The following is an 18,554-nucleotide window of genomic DNA, read 5'->3' on the forward strand; positions in this document are numbered from 1 at the left end:
TGGGGAATGTTGGGAGATGTGGGATGTTTCTCTCTCTAAACGTGCATAGGATTGCGCCCAAAATCATTTTGATTTACCTGATGTAACTGAATCGGTGATGTTCAAGTTATTCAAAGAGAGCCCTAAAGACTGCCGCGAAGAGGAGGAGGATGTGCTGCTTGAAGACTCTGAACATGGCCGGCCTGGCTTTCCAGTGTTTCCAGTCTCTGCCTTTAAGCGATCATTTTCAGCTTTCAATATCTCAATTTCATTCTAGCATTGAAAATACACGATATCAATAAGTCATCAATTTTAAAAGTGAGGAGTGGGGGAGGGGATTTAATATTTCTAGGAATGACCTATTCCTAGTTAAAACTCAGGGGGTGTTGGATGATTACCAAATTAACAATAACAGCATGATACCATAGGTGAATCCAAGCAGCGTGTTCTCAGACCAAATCACAATTTTAGTAAATTCATTAAATGCAAGTAACTGCACTCTAATGTTCTGTTCTTTAAAAATGGCTTAGCATTCCCGTTTTCACTGGCGAAAAGAAAAAAGTAGTTGCAGTGTAAAGTATTGAAAATGACACCTAAAAAAGATCAAAAGATCAATTAAGCAAGAAACTAATTAAGCAGTTGGAGAAAGTAACACTGCCAAGTGGTAGATCACCATGGTGTCTGTTAAAGTTGCCAAGTTTTGCACAACTCCTTCCAATATATTATAGTGAATAGGAGGCATGTTGTTCAGTTTCACATGGTACTTATGTCCATGTGTAAATGCGTCTTTGCATTTAATGTGCTGGGTTTGTTTGTTTTTTAAATGCAAACCACCAGTGGGGTGTTGTTGTTGTTGTTGTTTTATAATTATTGGGATCACAGTAGGCATGGAGAAAGAATTTAACCCTTTCTTCCCCCATTGATTTATAGCTCCATCACACCTTGGAAGAAACTCTGGCTACTGTCGCTTCTCTGTGGGCACTCAGTTACTTCCTGTTTTCAAACAGGAAGTAAACAAGGTGCATGAGGGCCATTCAGTCCCTCGTTGTGAACACGCTGCTTCTCCCACACGCAGCAGGGGAGGGCAGGAGAGAGCAGCAACCAGACTTTTTTTCTTGCTGCGCAAGGAAGACCAAAAGGGGTGGAAGGCGTGAGAGAGGCAGACAACGTCATGTGAACGTAATGAATCCGTAAGTGCCCAGTAACAAGCGTGCAATAAAACGCTTGTCGGATGGAGCTATTAGTTTAATTTGATTTATTATTCAGTTGTTTTCTGCCATCTTTAATTCTGTGAGTTGAGGGTTGAGAGGGTGTTGTACCCTGAAGTGTGAGTTCAAAATCCATAAACAAACAAATAATAGAATGTGTGGTTTTTGAGTTGCTTGTCTATGCCTGATTCATTATCTTAAAGCAGTTTTAGAACCCCCAAATAACATAAGAATGAATTCTGATCACAATACAACCTTAATGCAATTAGGACGGAATCCTGTACATATTTAGACTGAAAGTAGTCCTACAACTCCCAGCATGCCCAGCCAGCATGTCTGGTTGGGGCATGCTGGGAGTTGCAGGAATTCTTTCTGTCTAAACATGCACAGGATTGCAGCCTTAATATTTCTTTTTTTAAAAAAACAAGTCATATAATAAGGAGCAGGGCCAGCCCCAAGTTTAGTGAGACCCTTAGCCACTCCTGCAAGCAGGGCCCTTAGCATCAGAACTGAAGTCTCACATCCAGGTGACAGCAGAGGAACCCTGCTCCCCTGACAACAAATGTGGAGATGTTAAAAACCCCTTCTCAGGCAGCGGAACCAGCATTGGCCTCTTCCTGGGCAGTGGAGGCTCTACTTACTGCGCCTTTTCTTCCTCAGGCAGAGGCAGCAAAGCCTCCTTTCTGAGTGGAGGAGCTCCTCTCACCTCACCTTCCCTTCCCTTTCCTGGGTTGAGGCAGCTCCGCATGGCTCCCCTTTCATTACCAGGCTGAAATCCCATACACATGTACCTAGGAGTAAGTTGGAGCTTACTTCAGAATAGATGTTTACAGGATTGCACAGTTCATTCCCTTGCATAACGCTACAAGGCAGAAGTTAAGAAGCACTGTGACAGCTAATCTGTTTTAGCAATCCCAACAGAAGATGACCACTCGACCACTCACAACCCTAGACTCTGTAACCTGGTTTGTGAGCTTCAAAGCTTAGCAACTGGAAAAAGAAGGTAACAGTGTAAAAGAGAAAAATCAGAAATGTTAGGAGTTAGAGTCAGGGAGTTAAGAGACCATGAAGACCTTCAGCTCTCTTGAAATGTTGATGCAGTTCTTATTGAAGGAGCCAGCTCTCTTCGATGTTCCCAGAAGCCTCTCTGCCTCCTTTCCGTGTATGTTACCACATGGTAAGGTTTTGCAGAGAAACTGACAGTTACAAGGGATCACTGCCAACAAGTGAGACAGGCAGGGACACTAAGCAAAATCCTATTTTTTAGAGACAGATGTAAATCTAGGGCTCTTATTCTGTTACTTATTACATTATTTTTCCATCCCATTAAATCACAGCTAAATTGTTTGGACCCTGATCCCATTCCATGCCTCTGTTCCATCCAGGGTGATTACAGCAGGGGTTTAAAGGAATGGCTTCTGGGAGTAATGCCCCAGTCAATCGGTCCACTGAGCTGACCTGCATGCGGTTCATGGCTTCTCGAATCTGGTCAAGATGGTGTGCTGAGCTGAGGGCCTCGAGACGAATATCTGTTAACTTGAGCTCTTTCTCCCTGAGCTCATTTTTCAGCTGCAGAATTATTTCAGCCTCCGCCTCTGTGCACTCGCAGATCCTAACATACACACAAAAATAAAAAATGACAAAGGTAAAAAGGCAGAAGATTAAAGGGATGTTCTCTTCTAAAGGCATTGTGCTATTATTCTGTATCAACGAATAGAAAAGGGTTGCTGCTGGTGACTCCTCAGAGCAAGAGGGAAATTTCATCAAAGCAACATGAATGGGTTCAATTTAAAAATATGAAAAGGGAATAAAATATCTAGATAAAATTATAAGCTTGCTTTCATAGCTTTCCTATTTAGTTCTACATTTATAAGAGGCATAATTATTGTGCACGGTTATTTTTCCCTCCGCCAAAGTGGAGGAGGGCTGTGTTTGACAAAACAACTTTATTACTCATTTGCATTGCTTTCATTAAAAGTTAATAGTTTTCCAAACTAGCAATTAAAAGTAAAGTATTGGAGTTGAAGCAGTTCTGCCAATGTTCTCTGTAAGGTGCAACATGAAATGTAGTGTGAATGTTTTGCCCATGCATTACTGTTTCTTGCTTACTCAACACTTGACTCGTACCTAAATATGTGAACCGTTTCCATTGATGTAGTATGGTGTTTGAAGTGATGTCTGGTGTCATGAATACCATGACTGTAGTATTTGGTTTATGATTGCCATTTTAAACCTGCAGATCATCACTTGATGTTGAATACAGTGAGTGATAGATGTGTATATGTGAATTCACCACTAGGGTTGCTTCATTACAGCAACCATGTGCAGAATACCAAGGAATGCTTCTGTATGGCAGAGGCTCCACAGACCAAAGGGCATAAAGTAAGATGGAGCTCATCAAAGGGATCGGTCCAAGGAATGTTCTCTGCCATTGCAGAGGCTAAATACAGTGCATGGGCAGAAGTAATGGTTTCTACATGGCAGCATGCTGAACTGCAGTGCCACATTCTCTTTCATTTCCACACTGAGAGTAAACTGTGTACTAAATTTTAGAATAGGTTACATTTTTCAATACAAATGTGTGTGTTTTGAGCAAAGAAATGAAAATATAAAATAATATTTTTCTGGAGGTAGTAGCATGATTCAGTGTTTATACTGGGGTTCTTTACTCCGCTAGGAAAGAGGACATAACAGCTAACCTGACAGCTCTGATGCAAAGAAGTCCTTCTGTTCCTTTTTTATAAGCTGAAGAGTGTTCCAGCCAAATGGGAAATGTCTGTGCATGTCATAGAGGATAATGAGAGGAGCCCTTATACAAGAAGTTTCATTGTGCCTCTTTTTTTGAATGTAATATTCAACTTAAGGAAACTCAATTTTTAATATTGAATTATTTCTTGTTGGGACATATAGGATAATGCCCTTTTATTATTGCTATGCTAATCCAGCATCCATCCATAATACTCTACATATTATATAATACAAGTTATTGTACAACTAATATTACAATATAAATGTGAAACTGCTCAGACTTTTTTCAAGGAATGGCTAGAAATGCCTTTTTGGGGGAAATGGACCCCTTCATTCTAGTTCTTGGATATGTAATTCCAAGGCCCACATGCCAGTTTACCGGGATCTATGCTTGTAGATCACGTGACCGTTTTGCCTTTTCTTTGGAGCCCAGATTAAGGATGACCTGCATATACACGCAGTAGACAGACGGATGCAAGTGAAAGAAAGTAAAGGAAATGGTTTAGAAAATGAGACTCAGATCCAAGGAAGAAACAAACTGAAAAAACACCTATTTGATAGAATGAAAATACGAGAGGTTTTGAAAGGGAATGGAATGATAAACCAAAGAAAGAAAACATGCCAAGGCTTAGATAGATTCTATTCATGCCCATCACTATCATGTTGAATGTATGAACAAACGAACAAAATTCAGACTGCGGCTAAAATATGGAGAGTGCAATCCTATGAGCTTTGCTGAATTCAAAGTACTTACTCCTGTGTAAGTGTGCATAGGGCTATAACTTCAACGTTTGAATGTTCCTTCATGTCAAAAACTTCCAGCAATTTTCAGATTTTCATGTTAAGAGAGAAAGCTAACCTAGAATATTCTCCCAGACTAGGTTTGCATGTGCAGGATGTATTTTGACATGACAAAGCATTCAAATATTTGATTCTCTGTCACCGCATACATATACATTTGCAGTCTGAAGTGTTACAATCCAACAACACATATACCACATGAAAGGTCTGGAGTACAAATTTTAGAATGTTTAATTGGAGAACTAGAAGGCAAACTAGACAATTTATTTTAAGACATCACTGCATATCTAGTAGGAAAGCTGATGTTTAAAGACACTATTTATTGACCAGTGTAGCCGCATATGCTCTGCAAGTGGCAAGCACCTCTGCCAGTATGTTTCAGATACACTTTGATGATCAAAACCTCTAGTTAATTGCAACTGCAGGTGTCTAACAAGAATGGACATGTGCATTCCCTGGTAATAAGAATGAAATTCGATAGAAAAATATCCAGCTCACTCTACAGGAGTTATTTTGTTCCCTGATTCTTCTATTTGTACTTGTGTGTGCGTGTGTGTGTATGTGTGTGTGTGTGTGTATGCAGGTATGTGTATACACCACACACACACACCTAAGGATGACACTTCATATAACTGATGAAAGCTTATGCTACAATGCATTCAATGATTTTTAAGTGCTCTGAGACTTTGTTCCCTATCATTCAGCTTTCTTGTTCTCACACCTTTCAGGAACGCTTCCACTACCCAAAGCAACCATCTGGAACATTGGGCAGTATCCAATGGGGTGCTTATGCCCCCACTTATTCCATTCTACCCCACTGATTCCCTTCTGCAAGTGGTGGGTCCCACTGATTCTGTTACAAAAGCGGGACCCAAAACTTTTGCAAAGGAGATTTAGCGTTTCCCAAAGGAAGCTCCAAAATGAAAAGAAATGCAGAGCTCCTTTAACCTGCCTCCTTCCAGAAATTAGCATTTCAGTTGTCCCCGGAAAGCACTAAATCTCCCTTGCATGCTCAGTAGGTGCCACTTGCAGAAGGGAATCTGTAGGATGCGGGAGAGTCAGCGGTGTGTAACACCACATTGGATATTGCCCAGGATATATGCCTCGTCACCCAAAAGAAGGGGGAAGAATACTAGATAATATTTTTTGAGTCACAATGAAGAGTAGAAAGCAGTGGAAGCTCTCTCTGTGCATTTAGAATATAGTTGGGTAAAGGATGGCTTGTCCATGAGACACATTTTTAATAGCAAATTAAGATGTCTGAATTGAGAGAGAGAGAGAGAGAGGCAACAATTAGCAGAAGCAAAAGTTCAAAGACAATATTTTTGAACTACCCATCACTAAATCAAAGATTGTTCCTTTAACAAAATCGATACTTTCTAAGAAAGATTTGTGCGGAAAGATGAAAACATACGCAGATGCTGACTGGGATGGCTTAATTGATGAAGACCCACAATCTCCAGAGCTGTGGAGTAACTTGGGCGAGGATGGAAGAGATGAATCTGTAACTTCTTCTATGTCAGAATGTGAGGAAGGAGGCTTTGTGGACTTCTTCTTCCCAAAGGCCTGTTTGAATGAACTTCTTAGCTAGGAGAAAAGAAAGGAAATTAAATGAATTTGAATAATCTTTTAAAATTAGGTTTACTTTATGTTTTGCTGAAAAGTTAGTTTGCAGATGCCAATCTAGCCACTGCCTGAGGTAAGTATATAGATAAAGCAGGGTATTAACATGTGCAATACAGTAACTTTAAGAATACAATAGAGTGCTTTTTAAAGTCAACTGAGCACAGCGCTATGGAAAAGGTGCGGGATCAAGTGGTACAGCTAAACAGATGCTCATTTAAAACCCTACACCTCCTGTGGAATCCCATTCATCTGGCATTCCCTTTAAGGTGACTGGTCTTAAATAGCCACATTGTTTAAATTGATTGGTTTTCAAAATATACTACATTCCAATTAATATGATTTTGTGCATTACTTAGTAGAATTGTTTTTCCTTTAAATGTTTGGCCCTATGACTTCTACAGCAGCACAGATCAGAAATAAGCATATTTAAGCTGTGATAGGATGCTTGCCTTTTTGCTGACAAGAAGCTGAAAGGGTTGGGAAAGAGGAGGCATTTGCTGTAGTTCTGTTTTAAAGAAGCAAGTTCATATGTACAAGCATTGCTGTTTTTGCTCTAGAAGCTCTTATCCATTATTGAAAGGGACAGAATAGCCAAAGAGCCATTTATTTCAGGAGTTGAGATGGCAAAAGTTATGTTTGCAATGAGCACTATGCAGTTATTGTTGAGCTATCGAAAGCTTCTTGAGAACACACAAGTTACTCATATAGAGGGAAAAGGTGTGTTTCCCTCCGCCCGTCCCTCACAGACAAATAGTTGCTTTGATTACCCAAATGATTCTTCTACTAAATGCTGGAGCACTTTCTTCAATGGATATCATTTCAAGAGCTGGGGGTGGAAGCACTGATTGGACTACCATAATTTATGTTCTTTCTAGTTAATGATTTCTAATAAGAAAGAAATGGATTTTGGCGACACTCCCCCTTTCCAGATTTCAAAGTTGGAGGTAAAATGAATAGAGAAAAAACTAAGAAGACATAAAGAATAATCTGTTTTAGAAGGGTACAAAAGCCTACTGCCAAAATGAATAGCAATCATGCCAAGATAGAGTTCTTTGAGATGCATGCCAAATTTTCCAGGGGTTTATATTCACCTCACTTCCTCTAGAGTTCACCTTGCAGAAACATGAAAGAGTGTGCAATTACAAATCAAGGGAATGAAGTTGGAATCAGTATTTTTTAAAAAATATTACCTGTGTAATAAACATATTTTAAACAACAAAAGTAAATCCTCCCATTATTTCAATAAAAACTGAAGGACTTGTGATAAGTACTTCTCAATTCAAAGTTTTCATATTTATCTACCTTTAAAACATTTCCATCAGATTCTGTTCATGGTTTACTAAAGTATTCCAGACAGTTAACCCATTTTATAGAATGAACTGAAAAAATAGATTTATGTAGCACACATACATGTAACAATGTATGTAGCACACATACATGTAACAATGATCCAACTATATTTGTTTTTCCAATATTGGCACCTCACTAGGCGCAAACAAATGTTATCTATCTAGCCACAGCACTATCAAAAGTTACTTATACAGAAGGGTACTAAACGGCTTATTTATATACGCCCTTATGTTGTTTATGAAGCAGGGAACAATACAAAAGGATCATCAATGCATATGATGAAATTGGTGGAGTACTTACCCAATTTTTCTTTTTCTTCTTCTTGGAGTCAGCATCATTACCACTGCCCATGCTTGAATGGCTGGTCCCGCTATTGATGCTAGAAACGCTTTCTGAGGAATGTTGCCGCCGTATTCGCAAATCTATAATAGATGGAAATAAGTGTGAAAGTATCTTTCTTTCCAGGACACCACTTTAAAAAAAAATACTAAATTTTGTGCAGTTTTAAATTCCACTGAAATGGGGAGACTGGAGGTGCAGCAAGGGAAACTCAAAGGATCTGCTTCTTGTAGAAGTGATGTGGAGAAAATCTTGTTCTCCTGCGGCATCCAGGCTCAGGGTGGAAAGCCAGCTGTGTGCAGGCTGTCTGTCATGTGGACTAGAAAAAGAAGACCAGCATGGGAAGAAACACACAGCCTAGGCATCTGGATAGTAGGAATTAGCACTGAAAGAACACAGCTGATCCCCAAAATCAGAGCAGTCTGGGATTGCCCTAAGAAATATTACTGTGAAAACACAACCACAAGCTTATAGAAGAGCTAGAGCACCATGCACAGCAGGGCCTAGCGTGTGTTTTGACTTTTCTCATATAATGCAGTGGCTTGGATCCTCAGTTTCTTCCCATGAATGGATAGAGCTCATATATATGGAACAATGCTTTCCCGACTTTTCTTTCCCACTGTACCCCTGAGCATCTGCTCAAAGAGATTGAGGAACCCTTGAGAATAGTGTGGAGGGCTGCAAATGGAGAGGGTGTTGGTGGAGCAACTTAGGATCCAAACCAATATGCATAAGCAAGCTTTACGTTTTAGTACTACTGATTTCAATTGAAGCAAATTAAGTACATGCTCAACGCTTTTAGCGGAATTTATTTATTTCATTGATTAATAAACTACGTACCATCTCTAAAACCTATTTCTGATTTAACTTGGCTTAAAATTGCTCGGTTTTGGCAGGAGCATGTCTATGGATAAACCCCATATACAAAATGGCACTAAAAGGGGTATCTAGCTTTAGTTAGTGAATAACAGAGCAATCCAAACCCTCTTACAATGTTTGCTGGAGTTGGTTAGGATATGGCAGAAAGAAATATTGTTCTGGATGTGGGGGAGAGTGACTGACACCACAGAGGCCTTTGATGTGCCCAAAGAGAGAACTGCAATAGTAAACATAACACACACCCAAACAGGGCATTTCAGGCAGGTGGTAAGGCAAGGGCTGAGTCATATTTGGATCCATTCTGCCCAAATGAAGCTGAACCAAGCCCCTCAGCTATGCAACATGGAACTGATGTAACTTATCCCTCATTGCTTTTATATATATATATCTGCCACCCCTTTCCACCTTCATCCCTGAGTCATAAGGGCTATGGGAAATCTACCATGTTGCTCTTCCCCAACTCAATTTGGGATTGCCCTGTAATTCCTCAAGAGAAGTCTGATAACCCCAAATCCTGAGAATTCTGTGGCATATAAGTGATACACAGGGGTTTTCTAGCTGTGGAAACACCACAAATGCAATAAAGATAAAACTGAGAGTACCTCAAAATGTGGCACAGACATTACTCTTCCAAACAACAGAAAGCCAGAAGCCTCAGACTTCACTGCAACAGTGAACATCAAAACAAAACAAAACACCATACCTTTATGGGTGTGGTCAGGGCCATTCAAAGCTCCTTGAATTGCAGCCTGGGCAGCTGAGTTCTGGGCTTTCAGCATTTCAATGGTTTCCCGTAGTTCTATGAGCTCCGATTCCTTTGGGAATAACAGCAAAAGGCTCAAAATATATCAGAGTAACCATGTTCCCCCCTTGGGGTTTAAAAATATACAAGTTTTTAGTGTTGTAATATGGGTAACAGTAAGGAGAAAATTAGGTTTCATATATGCTTCTCACCTCCGCTAAGACAGTGTGCCAAAGTCCTCAGGTTGGAAGGTATTAATCTCTAAAGTGCTACATAATAATAATTAATGTTTTATGAGAGTGGGGGGATATAAACATTTGTTCAAGCATATATATTATTTCTCAAGATGTGTGGTGACAAAACTCAAATTTGGTAGGGGATTGTTTAACAAGTATACTGTACAGTTTAAATTGAAACTGCTTTTTCTATTGCAGCTTTTACTCCTCATTTTATATAATAATGAGGATTAAAGCCGACGAAGGAATTTAACCTTAGCTGCACCAAGGAACATGCAGGAGAAAAGCATGTGCTCAAATGTCTGGGAAAGCTTATTGAGGTCAATGTCACTATTATAATCTCTTTCAGAAAAGAAGACTGAAGCTTTGCAAAATATGAAAGACTCAAATTGGAAGAAATTTAGTTTGGGACTAATTTTAAATGAAACCTAAGTGAGATGGTGTCCCTATTTGAAATGTTTTACAATAAGCCACAATGACAAAAGTAAAACTAAGAAAAAGCTAAGCTGACATTATGAGCCAGGGGAGACTCATGGAAAACAGGAAAAGTCCTCTGCGAGTTCTCAGGAAAGATTATAACTATCAAGCTGATTCAGAATCAAAGCAAGAGATGTAACACTAAAGCCAAAGGGAAGGGAGGAGGAAACAATGTTGGAAGGGTGCATATGTGCCCCAAACTCTTTGTCATGGCTAAGAGATTATCTGCATTGCATCCACCATGCTAGAGCTCATATTTTTCAATCCCAACCCGCAACATGGGAACCACTTTTAATGTTTTATCTTATGCATTAATTTCAGTTCAGCATCTGGGCTTTTATTCTCATGTAGTAAGTTTACATGTTAGGTATTACTTAAAACATTCTGAACAGCAAAGTCAAAACCACACTCAACTTCCCATTGCCTACCTAGATAACATTTGGTAACAGGCTGTGTTCTTTTCCTATCCCCGAATATATATGTTTTTGTCTTAATATTTAGTATTCTGACAACGCTGTCAGACTGGAACAAACCCTTCAAGTTGGTTTATGACCAGCTTTTGTTGCTGAATCTTTCAATACAGATTAAATCCACAGTCACAAATGTTTTAATTAAAACCTGGAAATGAAAGATTTTATCTTCACACCGCCCTCTGATATAGCTAAGCTAAACCTGGTGTGCAGTGTTATTCTTATTGAGCTTTTATGAAGCTCTGAGAGGAAGGGTCACGAAAGGAAGATGCACCCGCCTGTTTATTCTTACAGCTGTCCTTTCATTCCGCCTTCAGTACAAACTTTAAGATGAACCAATGGTTGTTTCCCACACTAAAGGGTCTGCTGTTTCAACATACCTTTTGTTCAGCTGTCATTGTCAGGCTTTGCAATCGGCCCGTCATATTTCCTAAGCTCTTTTCAAATGCTGCTACAAGATGTGCCTGTGAAAAAGATGGGGATTGCAGGGGGCATACAAATGTCACTAGGCTTGAAATGCACTGTACCAAACTTATAAAAATTGCTTCCATGCACTTTTGTTAAGAAAACCTATGTCATCATCTCCAGAAAAAAGTTACTTCAACTTAATCGCTCATCATTCTCCAACCATACCCATATCTGGTCAACATTCTATACTTTCTATACTCCAGCTCTTAATTTTAACTTTTAAGCCCATTCTCCAATCTGAAAGACTACCATACTGGATGGCAGGTCTTTATTACCAGGGTTTTCTCTTCCACTGCTGAAAATCATTGGCAAACACTTGCCATGTCTGACCAAAGTTTTAAACCCCAGTATCTGCAATGGAGGAGAACACAGAGACTAACAAACTCTGGAAATGGGTGCATCTATAGAATTAGGATGCCTTGAGCTTCTCCTGCATAAGTTTGTAATGTGTCAGGGAGCAGGAGAAATGGTTTTAATGCACTTTGTATTCTCATTTAAAAAAACAAATTGTATGGACAGTATCATCAATGTACCAACAAGAGTACTGATACTACGACTTGGATTATTTTGAAGGGCCAGAATATTTGCAAACCTTATACTGGCCTAATTTGGATGACCATATCACATCTTCTCCATATGCAGTTAAGCTAGTAAGGGTCTAATTCACCATAGTTTCCACTTCACTCTGCAGTTCCTTATCCAGTACATAAAGATTTCCTCCTCCTTTAAAATATCCATAAAGCACATTTCTCCTTCTCTATGCTTTATACAATGTCAGTTTAATAATTGTACAATAATTGTGGACAAAGTGAGAGATATAGCATTTTTTTATGTTAGGCTATTTGCATATTTTGTATACTTTTTAAAACTAATAAAAAGCATTGAAAGGGAAAAAGAACAAAAAGGATTGGTCAACATAGCAAATCTAGAGAGCAGGCTATAAAACAGCAATACTAAAAAAAAATGCAAATATAAAACCCAATCATACTGTGAAACATTTATATAGCCCTACAGCAGGATGATGGTGGTGTCTATGTATGTTTCTGCTTGCTTACTTTAAATATGTAAAAAAAAAAAAGGGGGGGACTTTGTCCAGCAACATCAGACCTGTATATGCCCCCCCCCCGCAAAGAAAGGCAGCTGTAAAACATCATAAAGGGTGATGGGTGTACTACTGTCCTGAAGTCTATACAGAATGAGAACAATGTCAAAAGTATTGATTTTAAGAAACCTGTGATAAAATGCATGTTCCCTGTGAACTGGCATACTGTAATTTTAAAGTATGAACATAACTGCATCCAAATGATGATAGATTTTGCTTAGCTTCACTCAGATATATTCTGTCTGGAATATAAATGAAAACAGTCTTCTCAGCATCTAATGTCTATGCATTTATATAACATTTTCACTGAAGATAATAAAAAGCTGCTGGAGAAAATATGTTTGAAGATCCTTGTGATATAGGGCGGGACAGAAATGTTTTAATAAATAAATAAGCAAACTCAAAACAAGGGGGCGGGGTGATCTAGCACTTGTGTGAATATATACACAAGTGCTGGACCCCATTGCCAGGAAAGCTTTCAGGAGGGGATAGCATTAGCAAAGATCATTTGGGAGTCTCTACAGCCCTGCTAGGGCTCCTAATCTTAGAGAGCCATGAAGGAGAGGAGAAAGACAGACTGACACACTCTAACTACTCTGGGTACAGCTGTAGAAGGTCATAGGCAGGACTATCTAGCCCACCCTTACCACCTCTTTTCCAGAGCAACATCATAAGCATAGGATGCCACCACGTCTGTTTGATTATATGGAGGACTACACCATGCCCACAACAAATGTCCAATATCTTCACTAATAAAGCTCCATCACACCGGGGGTTAACACGCTCCCTACCTTGCTTCTCTGCCCGTGTTTTCCTTCCTCAAGTTACTGCCTCTTTCAAAAAAGAGGAGGTACACAATGAGTATGAGCCCATTGAGACCACTGTTCTAATGGCACACAGCAGGAGAGAGCAGCAATTCTGTGTTTAAAAATACATCGGATTTAATAAGGTTTTCTTTTGTCGCACAAGGAAGGCCAGAAGGGGTGCAAGGCACGCGGGAAGCAGATGATGTCCTGGGAGGGACCTGAGCAAACTCCGTGAGTGCCCAGTAATGAGCGTGCAATAAAACGCTCGTCGGATGGAGCTTATATTCTGTTTTGCCTTCTTGGTGTTCTAGAAAAACAGGATAAAGTTCGGTCCTGCCAACCATGGAGTTTTAAATCCAAAAAACCGCAGAAATTCTGATCCTCTGAACGAACACATTTTTTAAAAAAAGCTGGTGTGAATAATAAGGAGAATACGCTTTCCTAAAAATAACTACGTGTTGCATGATCCAGAACAACAAATTGTTTCACTAATTACATGGTACAATGAAGTATTAAAAATTAAACTGAAAAGCACTTTTTAAATAAAAAACCAAACAATGTTCAGCACTAAAGTAGACAATTACATTCCAATGGCGAAGGCATGTCTGCTGCATTTATGCATATCAAGATTGGAAATCCTTATTGCTAGGCAACTGTCACTGCTACAGTGGGTGGAGGGGAGGGAAAGTGGACTTCAAACATTTAAAAATGGATCAACAGACCATTTCCTCCCAATGTCAGTGTATATGGAAGGGGTTGCTGATGTTACGAGGAGGAAAAGTTTCATCCCCTCTTTTCTAATATGGTTTTCCTTTCTTTCTTTCTTTCTTTTTTGCAGAAGTTGGAGGGGGTAATTCTACTTAAAAGTAATAACAGCACCATCCTTCCCAAGAATAAGACTTTGAAGTCCTCTGTGCCAGTGGAATGCTCTGTTGGTGTAAACCAGCATACAATAACCAGTGGAGCCCTTATGCCATCAGAAGTTCATGAATACAAAGGGGGGAAATGGGGTTAGAATGGGATGTAGCAGGTAGGAGTCATGTCTAGTTGGAATCCAATGTTGGCTAACAGGCTACTCCCATTGCTGGTGCCCCCTTTTACCTTCAGTCCCCGAAAATGTCTCCAAAATAGATCTAGGTCCTTGGGCTGAAAGAGGTTCTTCCCAGCTGCCTTAGACCATGGACACTGTATTCAGTCAAGACACGCAACAAAGTGGTAAAGGCATATTTCTAATACTGGCCTTCTTAGAAATATAAGGGTAGGGGAGGCTTATCTCTTCTCCCCACAGCATGAAAAGAGCCCGGTGCAGCAAGAACGCTTTGGGGAAAAGTCCACTGTTGTGTGAATGCGGATTCCCCTCCACTGAAACATACTAGCTCTGCATGATGGTTGTGGGTGCTTTGGGCTCTGTTCGTGCTGGGGAGGAGGAAAGAGATAGGCCTCCCCATGTGATGCGTACCCTGTAATTAGGTGAGGAAAACTTTGGTACATTGCTGCATGCTAGGTATCAAGCAAATATGTAGTTTGTCCCTCAGTCAGAGTGCTAGCTTCTGTGAAAGACTTGTTGGCTTTTCTGTTTCCTTCTGTGTCTTTGCAGGACCCAGCGCAAGGGGCTTATTCTTTCTAGAAGTGCTGCTTTGTTTTCTCCCATGCGTCAAAATGTTACTTACCTATACATTTGTACATCCTACTATACATCCTGTTTCCGATTTCCGTACATGTACTCTTATGCAGTCAGCACCTAGACAATGGTCAGGACTGCGTTTCTGTGGCCAAGTCCTAGCTTAAGATAAATAACTCCTTTTATAGGGTTTATGTTGGTCTAAAAACTACAAACTTTCTATTGTGAATTCATCAGCTTTATGTGACAAGAGGCACAGAGACACCTTGAATAAGCAAAAGAGGTTTGAAGCTAAGAAATCTGAATGCAATTGGAGCCCATTTCAATCAAGTAGAAAGTCTGCTGGTTAGATACAATGTGAACTAAGACAACCCTTTTAAATAACTAGCTCTAGGATTTTCCCTTCAGCAGCCAGAAACAAACAACAAGGGAAAACTCAATCTTCAGTTCGAAGTAACTATAAATCAAGACATCAGCAGCAGCTGGAGTTTGAGTAGATTAAATTGTAAAAAAGGAAGATGCCTTGGGCTTTATCAAATGAGATAAATAACTAGATACTGAAGACAGCACAGGAGTCTCCGATAAGAGAATATTGCCTAACAAACAAGAGATAAAATACATGCAAGCAAAATTATGCCTTCCAAATATCTAGTCTGTAAGTCAGAACACAGGAAAATGTAAAAATAGGTGCAAGGAAATATGTTAATTGTATTCCCAGATTGCACACAATATCTAAATAATGAGTTGGATCAGAAATGTTAGTCACACTGAAATCAGTTGTTACAACTAACTTCAGCCCATTGATTTCAGTGAGACTAACGCATGACCAACTTAGGCTGCAATCCTATACTCACTTACATGGGAGTAGGTCCCATTCAACTCAATGGGGCTTACTTCTGTGTAGGCACATTTAGATAGGCACTGGTAGTCTGAATCCAACCAATGAGTTAAATCGCAACACAATGTTGATGCAAATTCATGGAAAATGTAGCTAAGTATGTAAGTATGTAAATCTATAGTCACATTTCGAATTAAATAGTCCTTTATTGAACCACGTTGCAGCAGCCTTCCCCAGACTCCAGATGTCTTGGACTACAACTTCCAGCATTCATGACTATTGGCCAAGCTGGCTGGGTCTGCTGAAGCTGAAGTCCAAAACATCTAGAGAGAATCAGGTTGAGGAAGGCTGGGATTCAGTACTGCTGTCACAAACAAATGCAGGATATCTTAAAAATAAGATATCCATATGCATATTTTATGAGAGCAAAATATGTGGTACTGAACTATGACAAAGACATTGCGATGCAATAATTATCTCTTGTCAGTACCACATTTCGCAGAGTAAGAAAAAGAGACTCCAAGGGCTTTGCCAGATGACAGGCCAATGAGCAATGCATATTTGTGCCATGTCAGAAAAGGCTTAGGAAGCAAATTGAGATTTGAAGATGATCTAGGAGACATAGTGAAGAGTGTGCATAAGCCTTTCAGAGAAATGAACAAAATAGTAACCTTAAAAAGTAACGTAAAATTGGAAATACTACAATGTTTATTTGTTAATCTGTAACACACTTTGGGTTTGAAAACAGCATTTTATCCTTGTTTATTTTCTCTTATAAGGAGTAATAAAATGTATGGCACCTACCCACAAATATTTCCACATCTACCATAACTTAAATGTGCATCGCTGGGTATATTCAGGGAAGGAAAGTTTTTACTTAGAGAATCACCATTAAAAACTATAAAACCAAGCTGCCATTAAATACCTAGAGACTGTGGAGTTCTGAACAGATTCAGGAACTAATTATGTGACTGGAATAAATTCTTTGAGTTAGTTGGCTTTGTACTACTTACATTATTTTCATACTTTGCCTTGGTTGGACAACTGGTTGAGAGGGCCTTGTGTTTGACATTATTAGTATCACACCATGAGAAAGGAGGTTGCAAGCAAATAAAAGTGCAGAACAAAAGAAAATAGAAACAGGAGTGGAAGGATAATAGTGGGTCCCAGACATCCATTAGAAAGCAAATGCAGATCCTTCTAGAAATGCCTGAATATTTCCAAATTTACTTGAAATCTGCATTTCAGTGGCAAAGACATTAATAAATTACTTTTTTCCTTATTTTGGATGTGTTACTCTTATCAGCCACAAGAGGAAGCTTAAGTTCTGATGTTAATTGACTGTTAATTGCACCACATGATCTGGATTCATACTGGGTTTGGTGGAGCTTCAGTATTTTAGTGTATGTAATGCCTCAACAGCCTCATTTATTTAGTGTATGTGTTCGATACCAGCTACACAGTGCCCAGAATTACAACACCTTCCATCATACACACTCGTTCCTTCTTAGGAAAAGGAACAATTGGAAAATATAGAGTTGCATCCAGTGCTGTTTGTCTGCCAGTGGAATGGAAACCACTGGCAGAAAGGATTCCCTTCTCCACTGAAAGTCCCTCATGTTTCTCCAAATCTTCTCTGGATAGTTGGGGACATTCCAGAGCAGACTGGGGTACAGGTTGTGGGGCTGAGGGGGGAGGAAAGCAAAGGGAGGCCCCCATTACATGAGTGGAAGTCTGTACATGCCTCATTAGGTGTAACTCATAATCTGCTTAAGTACCAAACAAACATTGGATGAGTCTCAACTAAAAGTTCTCTGCTCCTAGCCACTCACATTTTAGAAAACCATGTTGAATTATTCAGAATTACCATGTTGAATTACCCACCAATGTCACCAGGTGGTAATTGCTGTGCTTCAGCAACAACTAAATTAATTCACTTTGTAGAAGCTCAAAATTTCAATTGTAACTTCCTTTCAGTTTTTAAATAAGATTTTATGACACTACATACAATTCTGTATGTACATGATACATAATACAATCAAATATGAGAAGTTGTCATTTTCTGGGTGACAATAAGAATTACTATCCCTGTAACCTTGTCTTTCTAGTAACAGAAGAAAATAGTAAAGAAAATATGTTTTCTTTTAATGTGCCTTTTCTTGTAAATTGGAGTGTTAAATAAGAAGGAATTAAATATCATTCAAATGGAAAGAATAACGATATCTCAAGTAAAAGCCATGAGGCCTTTTATTATAAGATAATGATTTAGAACCATAACACAATATGCAACCCCACAAACTTTATTTTTATAGATCCCCAAAGAAAAGTATTTTGGCCACTTAACATTAAATGTGGTCACAGAAACGCCACATATTGAGAGCCACCCACTTGCTGAACAGGCTAACATTGCAGCAGAAATAGTGGGTGGAACTTGTTTTCATCCCTACAGTATAGGACTCCTGACTCTGTGAAGCAGTATAACCACGCTACACCAAATCTGGCTACAGCATTGGTGCAGACCTTCCTCATCAGGGAGAGGGATGGAGTGTGAATTTCCTCCCCACACACACACACACCATGATTACATTTTCCACATTCCAAAGCATTTGTGTGCTCAAGCAATTTCCACCACACTTAGAAGGTAGGTTTCTCTTCACCCAAGATTCTGTTATTGATGTTGTTCTCCTGGCAATCAAACATTTTCCTAACGATTTACTTTTTCCTTGCACAGGACTGCATCCAGAATTTGCAATTAAATTCATATTAGAGAAACTGGCTTGAAATGTGCACCCTACACTTGTTTGAGCCTACCATTATTTTAAAAACATGGATGCCACCTCTAGTACTTTGTTTGTAAAATGGTA

General features: G+C 39.4%; 1 protein-coding gene across 2 annotated transcripts in view; it reads right to left on the minus strand.

The window, feature by feature from the left end:
* NAV3 (neuron navigator 3) overlaps positions 1-18,554 on the minus strand; it is a 277,390-nt gene that overhangs the window by 23,788 nt on the left and 235,048 nt on the right. Inside the window, exons 23-30 of one of the 2 annotated variants that reach the window (XM_063133852.1) lie at positions 11,236-11,319; positions 9,634-9,745; positions 8,013-8,134; positions 7,454-7,474; positions 6,151-6,323; positions 4,315-4,380; positions 2,646-2,799; positions 78-252 (exon numbers count right to left, since the gene is read on the minus strand). In XM_063133852.1, coding sequence (XP_062989922.1) covers positions 78-252; positions 2,646-2,799; positions 4,315-4,380; positions 6,151-6,323; positions 7,454-7,474; positions 8,013-8,134; positions 9,634-9,745; positions 11,236-11,319 — 907 coding nt within the window. The remainder of the gene's footprint in view (positions 1-77; positions 253-2,645; positions 2,800-4,314; positions 4,381-6,150; positions 6,324-7,453; positions 7,475-8,012; positions 8,135-9,633; positions 9,746-11,235; positions 11,320-18,554) is intronic. The other variant, XM_063133851.1, reaches the window with a different exon arrangement.

This window comes from Elgaria multicarinata, chromosome 9 (genome assembly GCF_023053635.1).
Source record: "Elgaria multicarinata webbii isolate HBS135686 ecotype San Diego chromosome 9, rElgMul1.1.pri, whole genome shotgun sequence".
Lineage (NCBI taxonomy): Eukaryota > Metazoa > Chordata > Lepidosauria > Squamata > Anguidae > Elgaria > Elgaria multicarinata.